This window comes from Scardinius erythrophthalmus (assembly GCF_964197995.2).
Source record: "Scardinius erythrophthalmus genome assembly, chromosome: 12".
NCBI lineage: Eukaryota > Metazoa > Chordata > Actinopteri > Cypriniformes > Leuciscidae > Scardinius > Scardinius erythrophthalmus.
In genome coordinates this window covers 33,517,862-33,532,355 of record NC_138232.1, presented here as the reverse complement: position 1 = coordinate 33,532,355, position 14,494 = coordinate 33,517,862, and the positions used below count along the sequence as shown (strand labels likewise).

Here is a 14,494-nt window from a genome sequence, read left to right as displayed (position 1 = left end):
AAGATTTTCCACAAGAAGCATTGTATATATGAATGAGCTACAGTGCACCTCAAGTGTTATTTGCTAAGACTTGCTGATTCTCTGAGATATAATCAAACCTCCCCTGTTAAACCACATTATTTACAACTGATGAAAGATAGAGGCAGTCATTTAATCCAAACGCAGCTGCATAAGCGGTTATCTTCACGTAAGCATACAGTAGGACACAGAGATCTCACAGAAACATTTACACTCCTGTTCAGTGTCATTTTCAGTCTAAAGATCAGACCCGATTGTCAGCTGAACCCTTATATCTCCATCAATATTGGCTACTAATGGAGAACAGGTCATTTCTGGTGCCATTTCTGCTGATTTAGAAAATTTTGAGTATGTGTGTGAATTAAAAAAACAAGACTGACCAAGACTGAACTCCAGTACTGGCTCATCTGGATCTTGACTGTTTCCTATAAAGAGGAGAAAGAGAGAGACTGGATATAATTCATATGTAAAGTAAAATGCAAGAGAACAATCAAAATGCAAAAGTAAAATACAAGAGAACATCAAATCACAAGTTCATGGGTACTACGGTATACCTTCCAATGCTAGTCCAAGCATCTCTGAAGAAAGCTCTAATGTATTTGCCCTGTACACTGACCATGGCCGTTCCCTCCGTGACATTGTGGCAGGATGTTTGTGTGTGTTGACGCTAGAGTAACAGGAGTGGTGGAAATCCACACACAGCCAGGCACACTCCTGTGTGGCCGTTTCCTCCTCTGTTATCTGAGAGAGAGAGAGAGAGAGAGAGAGAGAGAGAGAGAGAGAGAGAGAGAGAGAGAGAGAGAGAGAGAGAGAGAGAGAGAGAGAGAGAGAGAGAGAGAGAGAGAGAGAGAGAGAGAGAGAGAGAGAGAGAGAGAGAGAGAGAGAGAGAGAGAGAGAGAGAGAGAGAGAGAGAGAGAGAGAGAGAGAGAGAGAGACAAATCAGATTTTTCCAGATTTGGTGAAAACACAGAAACTTTGGAGAAACTTGCATATATTTTTTTCACATGGGCACTACTGGAGTGTTCTAGAGTACAATAGAAGCTTTCAGAAATTAAACAGAAACAATCCTTGTTGTAGGGCTTTCTGGGACTTCATCAATTTTGAATCTTCAGAATCGATTGTAAGTTTAGTTTAGTGTGCGCTACAAACAGCCGTATTATGCATTCCAAAAAAAAACACTGTTTCTCATTATTTCAAAAGGAAGAAATTGCCAATGCTTTTTTTCTTTTCCTGAATATGCACTTTTAAATGAACTGAAAAGGACCTGGGGACTCTTAAAATTATGTAGTAGAGGACCAGATACCTGTGTTTACTGAGAGCAGTTTTAAAAGTGACTATTAGCTATTAGACTATATAGAAAAATATGCCTATACTATTCTATACTGTATATCTGCTTATCCATTTAGATTTTTGAAGCATTTGAGAGACCTTTTATGAATCATTTGCGGCTCTAGTAGGCATACAACCTGATAATGTTAACAGGCTTGGTTGATGAACAGAACCTCGCCTGCCCACATCATCCTCTATGAGTCAAACAAGAACAAGAGGAGCTGATGTTAAAGTGAACACACACAGATGCATCAAATCTCAACAAATGCCCCGTATATAAATCCACATAGTGTGGTCCAAAGGTCTGAGACTACATATTATATCTGGGATTTATTTCCTGTAGACATGGACATAAATTCCGGTAGACAATACCGTAGGAAATAAAGTAAATTTCAAGATTTCACTGCATTTTAGGTAATGCCATGCAATGTCATGCCAGCTCGAGTGATGTCGTTATTAAAGCAAAAGCGTAATATACCAAATTTAAGAAATTAAGAATTTCTTGAAATTCATGCACATTTCTCAGTGTTTCCCTAATATTGTGATGCTGGACACATAATTTATATTGAAAAATGTTCTATTAAATTAAGAAAATTGTTAAATAGAAGCTTTTTCACACATGGAATCAGACTTAAGGACCCCACAGTATGTACTCTCACACAAATGTCTCAAGTTCACCTACAGATTCAACAAGAATAATAATGGTACAGTATGTGACTACATTCTACCTTTATTTACTATCCTTTCTTTAAATATAAGAAACCTGTATATAAGATACCATGACAAAATAAGTTAAGTATTTGTGTTACTTTTTATAGAAATATGACAGAAAATGTATGCCCAGCTGGCTGTCTCCATGGAGATAGCGTTTAATGGTAATGTCACTCTATGTGGGATTGTTCTTTCATTGCTGCTGAAATACAAAAAGAAACGAAAAAAAAAAAAAAAACAAGACCTGCTGTGGGAGATTATTAAAGCAAGTGGGCTGCAAACTTTCACTTGCTATTGACATAACCTCAATGACACATCTCTGCAGCTTCTGCAAAAGCCACAAGAAAAACAAGTTATGAAGTAGTGATACATCAAAATCGAAAATTCTTGACCAAAAATCTTGGATTTAATTTAAAATGAGACTTTCAGAGTAGACTTTGTTTAGAACAAATTCACTATTGTTATTATTAACAACAACAACAGTATTAATAATAATAATAATAATTCTTCAAATTAAAAATACATTTAAAAAATATTCAAATAGAAAACTGGTATTTTAATGTGCAATTCTATTTCACAATATTACTGTTTTACTGTATTTTTTATTAAACAATGCAGCCTTGGTGAGCAAAGAAAAATAAATAATAATAATAATAATAATAATAATAATAATAATAATAATTCTAAACTTTTGACAGGTACTGTATTCTGTATATAGTTGCTAGGGTGTTCTGGGTGACCTTCCATAACATCCATACAGATATTCCTACCTCGGTTCATAACAGAAAGTCAAACATTGTTTGCAAAACTGATCCAGTCTCTGTGCTTTGATATTTTAGTAGGCTATTTCTTTCTAATGTTAGCAAATTCAAATATTTGTGCCACTTAAACTTTTGATTTATATCTATATACAATATTAAAATAACTTGTCTTCTCTATTTAGTACACTAAAAATTGCCAGGAATTTACAGGATTAAAGAATATTATTTTACAACAAATTACTGTAGTCAGAGATTTACTGTGAAATCAATGCATGCTGGGTAATTTTCTTACAAAATGACTATGAAACAACAGCAGAATGATGCTAATATCACATCACAGTAATTCACTGCTCTCGTTTTACTGTGAATTCACATTATAAAGTTATCTTTAACCTGTAATAAATTATATTATTTACCACTATAATGGTTTTTGAAGTCACTATAATGGAGATTAGTGTTTCATTTGCTTGGGATCTTTAATTTATGATCTAGCCAGAAGTATGACAAATGAAAACATTTGTTGAAACAATGACAAGCTAGAGCATAAATAATGCTAATTGGCCGATTTTTAAGTTTTGGCGCTTTTCTGTACGGCTCGGCGCAGCTCGCCTTGCTTTGCTTTTCCTCTGCGTGGCACAATTCGGCTCGGCACAGCTCGACTCGGCTCGGTTTGCTTTTCCACTGCAGTTTAGTACCGCTTCAAAGTGGATGGGATTATAGACTGCTCATTAAAGTTGTTAAAAAATATATTAATTCCTGGTCGCAATATCCGCTCCTCGGCTACCAACGAGATGAACGTCTGCACCATTTCAGCCATTTCTTTTTTCAAGTTTCTTTTTTTCTTTTTTCAAGCAAGTCGGTTAATAAAAAATGTGCGAAAAAAAAATACTGCGATGGCTGTTGCTGACTATTTAAATTTAACGGGTTTGGTGTCTCGTGTTGCAAATCCAATGACGCTGTTAGAGATGCTTCTCTCTGACCAATCAGTGATCTGTAGTGTTTTCACATCACATTTTAGTATCAGTACGGTATGCTTGGAACCTCAACAGAGGTGGTACCTCTTTAAAGCGAGCCGTACCAAGCCGTACCATGCAGTGGAAAAGTGCCGCAAAGTGAGCCGAGCCGTACCACGCAGTGGAAAAGTGCTACAAAGTGAGCCGAGCCGTACCGTACCATGAAGTGGGAAAGCGGCAAAGTGAGCACTACCGAGCAGTACCGAACCGTACCATGCAGTGTAAAAGCACCATAAAACTATTCTATTCCAAACTAACTATTCTTAGCATGAATATAAATGGTGACCAACAAGTATCAACAAACTCTACAGCATGATTTATTCATGTTACATTGGATGCTGGGTACCTTCATAATACATGCACTGTAGAAATACAGTATGATATTGTTTGTTTGTTGGTTTTTATAATACTGTAAACTCATAGTAAAATCAAGCTTTTTTACAGTACAATTTAGGGCTAAGCGCTAAAACAATATAATTTTCCTTGTTAAAACGATAACAAGAGTTCGATAAATGTTCGATATAATGTTTATACGGTAAAAGCGGAATTAAAAAGCGCTACTCATTTGAACCGCACCACACATTTATTCGCTCGGCTCAAAGTTCAATTACAGTTAGTAGTTACAAATTAAACATGGGTGAACACCAGAAGGTATGTTAAAAGATCCATTACAATGTACCGAAATTAATCCCGTCTCATGTGATCGCTCAATCAGTGTTTCAACCTGAAAAAGACATCAAGATAACAGCTTGTAGGGTATAGAATGTCACTTAACGGTACATTTACCTCAAGAAAGCTATTCAATGTCCAATAACTTATTAGTTTGCTAGAAAAATAACTAGAGAAGAGCATTTTGCTAAATATATGCACTGTATTACATATTTATTATGTTTTGACTAAACCGGTTAGTGATGTCTTCATTATTTAATGAACTTTTCATGACAGAGTTATTGAAACATAATTACAGTTTATTGTCGTTTAAATTTTTTTATATTTTCAGGGCAAGTTAATCCTGAATTTTCGGTTTTGGCCCAGAATTTTCATTTCGGTGCATCCCTAAAAATAATATTTTTAAACTCTTGAAATGGACAGTCTGACTTTAGACTGACATAAGGACATTTGTACCTTCTTAAGAACAGCCAACTAGAGACAATGGTCCATTTTACAAGAAAGGTAACAGGTTGTTTAGAAACAGAAGTCTCTCTGCCACATAAGAGATGATTCCTCTTCTCATATATTACACAAGATTTTGTGCTCAATAACCTTACGCAAACATGGGTAAACTTTTTTTAATGCGCTAATAGTCAAGATATTGATCACTTCTGGGCATGAGGACATTTATGCACAGCTGGAAAATGCAAACAATGTAATGCTTCCTTAGAATTAGAAAGTTTTCTTATGCTGTTAGTGTTTGCCCATTTGGATTTCACTTTGATGGCCTTCAAAACAGAAACTGCTATTATAAAGCTTGGAAGAGCCAGGACATTTTTTAATATAACTCTGATCGTATTCGTCTGAAAAAAGAATGTCATATACACCTAGGATGGCTTGAGGGTGAGTAAATCATGGGGTAATTTTCATTTTTGGGTGAACTATCCCTTTAATCTCTGTGGATCAGAAAGAGACATTAACACCAACATTGAGTGCCATTTATAGGTCCTGGAGACCTCACCGGATTTATGAGTCACATGAACTGGAACAGGAGAGCTTTTTCAGATAATCCCTATGGACTACCTGACACACTTTTTCTTCATGTACAGAGAAAACGGACACAAATTGTAAAAGATTCCTCCAAGCAAGTATGTAATACTGAAGGAGTCCAGTGTCATTTCAAACAGCAAGAAATGCTTCAACAGGCACTGGTTTGAGTAGATGCCTTCTTTGAGTGTGTGTTGCAGAGGGCAAGGAGATTTAAAGTGAAAGCACTTTTCACTTCTCTCTTGCTGGTAACAGCATTTCTCATGTGTAACAGACAGGAACCTGGTATAAGATGCAACTGGTTTCCCTAAACGACCTTAAATGGCCAGATATTTCCTTTTTTTGTTCAAACCGCCTGAGGTGACAGCAGCAGGCTTTAATTAAAGGGTTAGTTCACCCAAAGATTCTGTCATCAATTACTTAGCCTCATGTTGTCTCATCTTAAAACCATAAGACACTAATTTTCGAAACACAAATAAAGATATTTTTAGTGAAAGCTGAGATTTCTGTCCCTCTACTGAAAGTCCATTCCACCAAAGCTATGACACTTCAAAAGAACATAAAGGCGTAAAAGTAATCCATATGAATCGAGTGCTTTAATCGAAATCTTCTGAAGAGACACGATCGCTTAATATGATGAACATTTTAATTTGAGTTTTTATATAAACATTAATAACCACACATATATCAAGCACATCAAATACGGTTAACTAAAGCTCAAAAAAACTTGCTTGATGAATGGGAACCATAGACCAAAAAAAAAAAAAAGATTTCCATTTTTCCACTTTAGAAAAATTAAGCCAAAATATCCCAGAAACAGTCGTTGCCAATTACGAAATTTGGAGCCTGATTCTGTGCAGTAGTTATCCTGATGTGGAGCCGCGGTATAAAGGTCTCACCCACACTCCCACTCCCGCAGACTTAATCACAAGCACAACTGTTTATCATGACGTTACATTCCATTTTAGAATTAATTAAACCAAATTTATTGGGAAAATGAACTGGCAAAACCAGCAATGCAAGTTTGAGAGGTGGCGCCCCGCCAAATCTTGCGAGAATCACAACTTGCTTTACGGCATGACGTCACTTACATCAACAACATATGAAGCAGTCTCTATGGAAGACACTAGCACACATTTCAGACGTGAATCATGGCAGAGTCGACGAAGAAAACAAAGAAAAAGCGGTCGGAAGAGTGCAGAGACGGCTCTGCGTGAGTGGTATTTACGACAGTACGGACATCCCAACCTGCAAAAAGTCATTTCAGGGAGGATTCAGGAGAAAGGATAAAAGCCCGCCCACACTGACAATTGATTGGTTGATTGGTTGATTTTGAAATAGTTTATAAAGTTTTAAAAATGGATTTATTTATTTTTTACAAAAACCCATCGCTTCGCTTCAGGGTTTTTATTAACCCACTGGAGTTGAATGGATTACTTTTATAATGGATGGATGTGCTTTTGGGAGCTTCAAAAACTCAGGCTCTATTCAATGCCATTACAAAGCTGGGAAGAGCCAGAATATTATTTGAAGGCCCACTGAAGTGCCTTGGAACGTGCAAGCTTTGTATGATGTTGACGTAATTTCCACTGAAACAGGAAGCTAAGGCGGGACATATTGAATGGCTCTTCCCTGTTTTCAAATAGACAATAGCATTTAGATTACCTCACAGATTACACATCATACTTGACATCACCAAGAAAGCGAATCCGAGCACTGATGATACGTTGGATTCAATAGTAGAGGTGTGAATAAATTCTAGCCATTTCATTCTTAACAACTTACAGTTGGAAAACAGAATAAAACTCGAGCATTTGAGTAACCGAACACACATCTCCAACCCATACTGCTCCGTGACGTTGTCAACGGTAGTAATGTCCAATTCGTGAGCGAATCGTTCTTTTGAACCGTTTCTTTTAAGTGAACCGGTCGAACCAGTTCACCAAAACAGTTCGCGTCTTGAGTCAGCGCTGATCCACAGTTTTCTAAAGTTAGTCGCTTTCGGACGTGCCTTACAGTCACTCCGACTACAACCAAATCCTGGAGTATTTGTTACTCCAGTAACTCCGACAGTTTACTGAACTGAGACATGTTGTGCTGAGAGAACTAATGAGCATGAGCAGCTGATACTGAGCATGCGTGTACTACCGAACGTACAGGTACAGCCACGGTCGCTTTAGCCAGGTGGTATTTATAGCATAGGGGGTGGGATGCTTTAGATTCTAAAGAGCATTTGATTGGACAGAAGATGTGATGAGAAGGTGATGTCATAAAAATCTGTGATCCAATTTTAATTTTGGGGTGAACTATTCCTTTAAGTACAATTTAAATGTACAATTATATGACTTTGTACATCAGTAATTATTATTTTAATGGCCTTGCAATGCAAGCATGATTCATGCAAAAAAATGTGAATATAGTGATATGGTACAATTTGCAAATTGTTATCCCAAGTTTAAAATGTTACAATTTTATACGACATACAAAAGGGGTCCCTGTTCTGCCTTATGCAGTCAAAACAAAGCCACTCTTTTGAAATATCCATGAGAGAGAGAGAGAGAAAGAAAGAGTGAAGAAAAAAAAATGAGTGTGTTTGTTTTAGATGACTCTTTTTCCACAGGCATTGAGTCAGGAGGACAGCAGAGACTGGAGACCGTAAATGGGCAAACCTAGTTCCCCAGTTTTCACTTTCTGTCTGACTGCCAAACCTCAAACCCATAGTCCTCCTCCTCTTACACTCACAAGCTCTCTCTCTCTCTCTCTCTCTCTCTCTCTCTCTCTCTCTCTCTCTCTCTCTCTCACACACACACACACTATAGTGACATTAAGGAATTAAGCAGGTAAGTGGCCTGAACCTTCTCAGATGTTCTGTATCTCTAGTTAAACTTCCCACACACTCAGAAAGAGAGAGAGTTAACAAACCAAGCTCCAGAACTGATCATCTCTATAACACATCAGTGTCTCCTTTCCTCTTCCCACACACCTCTCATTTACAGCTGCATCACTTCCTCCCACACACACACTCAGGTAAAACTTTCTCAGTTTTAAACTGTAATTTTTACCCTATCTCAAGCGCTGTCTCCAAACCATCCATTTGATTTAAAATGTTCAACAATGAACCAGTTCACCAAATATTCCACTATTTGTCAAACCAAAAAACAACCCAATTTTCTCCCGCTTTTTATACAAGTTCCTTGTAAGTCAGTAGTGTTTCCGGTCATAGTCTTTTACATTAGGGATACAAAATATTAGGGATACAAAATCTTGAAGATGTCCCAATCATTTTTTTTGTGCCCCAGAACCATTGAATATAATTGAGTATCTGCCAATACCGAATCCAGATGAAATGTATTTTCCTAGAGCTTGGTGCACAGTTCAAGTTCAGTGTATATTGTGGGATTGGGTTAAGAATGTTTCTTTTTTTCTTTTCTTTTTTGCATAAGGAATTTTCTATATTTGTTATAAATGGCAATTAATAAAGGTGTTAAAAAATTACAATGTATGCAGGGCCGTGCAGACACAGTCCCTTTAAGAACAAATGCACAGATCCAAATATACATCTGATCTGCTCCCAACTGTTTACGTTCACGTAGGACATAACAGACTGTGTTCATGTGAATACTCCAAACGATGAGCATTTTGACAAAATTGTGGGTATTTGACCATTCAAGCACGTTAAGCTGTGAAAGAAAACTGAATTCGGGATCACATGCATCTGAGAGGACGGCATCTGTGTTTGAGCTTTGGTTGTGTATCCTTCAGCGCGAGCACCGCATTGAGTCCTTTTTCACGGCTTATTGTGATTAATAACACTCTAACGGGTCAATAACTTTAAGTAGTACAGCGAAGTTTAAGAAATATAACACTTTAGAATGGTGACTTTTTAAATTTGTCAATCGATACGAATCGGCAGAAGATAGAATTGCGATTCATTTGTGAATCGATTTTTCCCCCACCCCTAATATCGCTGGTCACATACATTGAACTTCTTTTTACCCCTAAGCGAAGAACGAAAAAGACCATTGCTGTGAGTATATTGTGGCTTTCAGTGTATCAAAGCTTTTATCCTAATGCATATTATTCTACATATTAGCAGTTCATGTTTACATAACTACATTAAATTAAATAAATAAATAAACATTCGAGTGTCATACACATGGCACAGCACATTAAATCTTCAAAACAGTCATGGATACTGGACACTGTACAATAAATGTGGGTAGTATATTTAGAACCAGGGCACAAAGGCTTCGTCATTTAATTGTTTTTGGTGTGCAAATGATTATGGAACAGGATACAATGCTAAACAAGCACACTCACTATCTTGCATGGTTTACTAACTCAAAGTCCAGCAGACTTCCTCTTTTCCATCAAATCACTGCTCGATCTTTTCGGGTGCATTCACACTTGGCATGTTTGGTTAGATTAAATCGAACACTGGTGCGATTGTTCTGTTAGTGCTGTTTATTTGAATAAATGTGAACGTTGCCATCCGAACCCTGGTGCGCATCAAACAAGTGGACCAAGACCCCTGAAAAGATGGGTCTCGGTCCACTTCCAAATGAACTCTGGTGCGGTCTGAATGAAATTTGAACGCAACACGAATCATATGTACGCACATTGCACATGTACGAACGCATTTAACCCAGCACGCATCATTGTTTTGGATGTTTGACAAGTTACGTCGCAAAAAATATGTCAAAAAATACTTTTTTTTGCATCTTTAGGTTCAGTGTTAAAAATTACAGTGTGAACCGAACTACAAGTATAAACGCCCTTAGACTCCTCTAGAACCGAGTTCTAGTGTCATAACTATTACATGTCCATAAAAAAAGGTTTAAGCTTAAAGCTGTTATTCAAGGCATTACATTTGCCTCAAGCTTTTAAATGCAGTGTCAAAGTAAACCAGTGTGTTAAACTGTGGTACTGGAGGAAGATCAAATAAAAACACGGGAGGACAGTAAGTTTATAGGGGTAATAATAGTCCTCTCCTAATGTTTTCTGTCAGAGGGACGTCCTGAGAAACTTCCAGTATGTAAAATCTCCAGATGGCCTCACTAGCATTAGGGAGACACTGATCTATGAGCTGGAGCAGCAAACACTGCACTAAGATTTATGTGTGATGGAGAGATAAATAGGGAGAAAAAGAGAGGGAGAGAGAGAGAGCCCTTGTGTGAGCGTCGAGCGTGTATGTGTTTTTGTGCTCAAGAACAAAAAAAACTGCCCATCCTTTTAGGTGGTCTGTTCATCCACTAGGAGCTTGCATAATTTCTTTAGAGGACAACCACAGATGTTACTCTTTGAGATGAAAATGAGCAACAGCCATCTTTCCCCCAGCATGAGCTCATAAACACAAATATAAAGCATAATCATTATTCTTTTTTCATGTATAACAGGCTTTTTTTACAGTTTTATGGAACCCATGCCTCTATAAAGGTTTTGGTTTTATTATGATAACAACCTTAGCCAACAAAAATAACCCCAGGCGACTGACAGTCAGCAGATTCAAAAATGTAGTGTAAATAATGTGTAATTAATGAATTAGCATATTTATAGTAAATAATAATAATAATAATAATAATTAAATAATTTGTTAATCTAAAACTAATAAAAATATTTTTTGTTATTTTTTAAATATAGCTGAAATAAAATCAAATATATTAAATGGAACAATATAAAATGGAATAAAATTTTTTTAGGAATGTTGCATTTAGGGCTGGGTTGACAGTGACATTCAGTAGCAACTCTGATGTATAAAAATGTTTCCGCTTTCTAATTCAATTAAATTTTAATCACAAAATTAAAACAATAAATGTTGTTTTGATGCTTTTTAATGTGGCATGACAGATTTCTGTCGGTGTCTGCCTAAAAAGTTCAAGCAGTAGTGAGGAGCACACATGAACCAATCATCCTTTCAACAATACTACTAGTTATAGAGCACTAAATAAAAATGAAAAACATCAGAAGTATGGTGAAAGATGGAGTAAAACTTGATGAAAACTTATTGCTCAATCAGTGTTTCAACCATGGAAAGACGTCAAGCATTTTGTAAAACAATATGTCATGTAACATTGCATTTACCTCAGGAGCTATAGCATGGTACTTTAATAACTCTAGAGAGGAACATTTTGCTAAATATATGCACTATATAATTCATAGTTTTTACTTAATTTATGATGGGGTGGGAATCACAGGGTACCTCACAATACGATACACGATAACGATAATATCACGATACAGCTATTCTGTGATAATCAATATATTGCTAGACAATCTTATAATGATACATCACAATGTATCAATATAATACATCACTGTAGTCACTTGGACTATTTTAACGATGTCTTTACTAACTTTTCTGGGCCGGCAGAATGAAATTATCTAGAAGCCTATGAAGGAGTGAGCCAGCTCTCAGATTTCTTCAATAATATCTTAATTTGGGTTCCGAAGATGAACGAATGTCTTACGGGGTTGGAACAACATGAACAACAAAAAGTTTTTCAGTCTGTAATGAGGCATGGATATTTTTAAAAAGGAATTGAAGACTTATTTATTTTATCAAGCTTTTGGCGTTTGATTAGGTCTGAGAAAGGTGAGTGATGTGTTGTTTGATTCTCTTGGTGTCATGTTTTAATGTAATTTTATGTTTCTATGTATTTTAGAGTTATTTACTACTTATGGACAGCACTTTGGTCCATTCTAATGGTTTTGAAAGTGCTTTATAAATAAAAGTTGAGTTGAGTTGTAGGCTATATGTGACCCTGGACCACAAAACCAGTCACATGGGTAAATTTTTTTAAATTGACATTCATTCATCACCTGAAAGTTGAATAAATAAACTTTCCATTGATGTATGGTAGGATAGGACAATATTTGACTGAGATACAACTATTTGAAAATCTGGATTTTGAGGGTGCAAAAAAAAAAAATCGAAACATTGAGAAAATCGCCTTTAAAGTTGTCCATTTATGTTCGTGATTGTGCTGCATTCACTCACAAAAATAAATGTTTTATATATTTACGGTAGGAAATTTACTAAATATCTTCATAGAACATGATCTTTACTTAATATCCTAATGATTTTTGGCATAAAAGAAAAATTGATCATTTTGACCCATACAATTGTTGGCTATTGCCACAAATATACCCGTGCTACTTGTGACTGGTTTTGAGATCCAGGGCCACATATCGCGTATTCTTTGACGATATTGTTTGTCCCATCAATGGTATAAAAGCTGAAGTGGGTCCAGACATTGGACTTAAACGTGGCTGGGGCATCTATTATTTTACTCACACTGCTGTTCGCCATCCCGTTAAAAAACTCTTTTTCTTAGGCTAGTTAACTTGTTCACATTTCCCTCATTCATGTGTTGAGCGCCGCCTCGAGGAGCCACAAAGTAGCAATGCTGGGAGCAGGTAAATCTATTTAGAGAGCCTTGTTTTATTAATTAATATATTGATATTTGGCGCCAGCGTATCAATTCTCGTATCGAAAGGAGAAGGACAACGATATATTGCCCTTTCAATATTTTGTCCCAACCTTATTTTATGATTTTTTTTATAATGTATGTTTAAATAAATCTGTCTTTATGACAGCCACCATTTAAATGTTTATACTTCATAACAAAATGGAGTAAAAACATAATTATATACAAAAACTGCCTTAAGTGAAATTTAAATGTTTGTATACAACTCAGTTTTTGAATGCTGATTATATAAAACAGAAATAACTAAATAGAAATATTAAAAAGTTTTCAAAATGAAAAAAGGCAAAATTGTTAAAACTTACACTATACAATTAAAATGAAATCCGAATATATAGAAATAAATAATAGCCAATTCAAAATATTACTAAATATTATACTGTATAAATAATACTTAAATAACACTGTTTTATAGTTAGTAAACACTGAGTTTTAAGAAAAGAAAAGAAAAGAAAAGAATAGAAAAGAATGTGTACCTTTTAGATTAGGAATGGACCGGGAAATCACAGAGAATGCTCAAGGAAATTCCCCACTCTTTACCTATATGTAACAAAAACGTTTTGCAGCTGTTGTCTGATGGTCTCATTAATATATTCATTTAACAAATTTGAACTACTTTCAGTAAATCGTCAAGTGTCACAGAGCATGAGATGTTTAAAGCCAATAATAAAAGCTCAATTAGGTGAAGAAGTGTTTACCAAGAATTGAGCAAACAAGAAACGGCGAGTTGTAATTGTGTAAGTGCAGCTGGAGCAGGTTGTTTTGCAGGTCTTAAGGGAAGTGGTTTATCACTTGCAGCAAAAACATGACTTTGAGGAAGTACTGTAGATTAAGATGAATCAAGGTACTGAACTAGGATACTCACATTCTCTATTCTGGGCTATGATGAAATGACTTAATACTGAATGCCAAAAAAGCACATGGGACTACAAATATTTAATTAGACCTGAACAAATGGCCTACTCTCTAATGATAAAACAGAAAAGATGCAGTCAAATCTCTCAATCCCTGAATCTAAAACACTCGTTCAGCATGCTTCTCTATGACTAACAAAGAGGACAACTCTGAAGGTCAGCGGGAAATGATGTAGCTGTGCACCAATACACATGTGCTTGTCGGGTATTGAGCTCCTATTTCACAGAAGTGCATCTAAATGTAGAGATTGCTGGGTGCCATTTATTTTTTCTTCAATTCTGGCATCAAATGGAGCAAGCAAACATTACTGTATAGCCCCTTTATATATTTTTGGTTCTTCAGCGTTGATGAACAAACTCTGTGCTGTTTATAATGTATTAAAACAAAAAGAAACATTTAAGGGCAACTGTCCCTAAACTGTCTAGGAAAACACTAGGAATTCAATCAAGCCCTTAATTTTCCTTGTCCAAAAGAAATGTGTAATAAGGAATTACAATTAGCTTTCTTGCTAATTCTCATAGATAGAAGCAATGCAAATACATTATATTTAAGTAATTTATATACA

At 36.0% G+C, this 14,494-nt stretch overlaps 1 protein-coding gene across 9 annotated transcripts in view; it reads right to left on the bottom strand.

Moving 5' to 3' along the window:
* Positions 1-14,494, bottom strand: part of inpp4ab (inositol polyphosphate-4-phosphatase type I Ab) — a 47,099-nt gene that overhangs the window by 28,495 nt on the left and 4,110 nt on the right. For all 9 annotated transcript variants that reach the window (XM_081381745.1, XM_081381741.1, XM_081381739.1 and 6 more), the window contains exons 2-3: positions 573-759; positions 399-443 (exon numbers count right to left, since the gene is read on the bottom strand). In XM_081381745.1, the coding sequence (XP_081237871.1) occupies positions 399-443; positions 573-657 (130 nt within the window). In that variant the 5' untranslated portion in view covers positions 658-759. The remainder of the gene's footprint in view (positions 1-398; positions 444-572; positions 760-14,494) is intronic.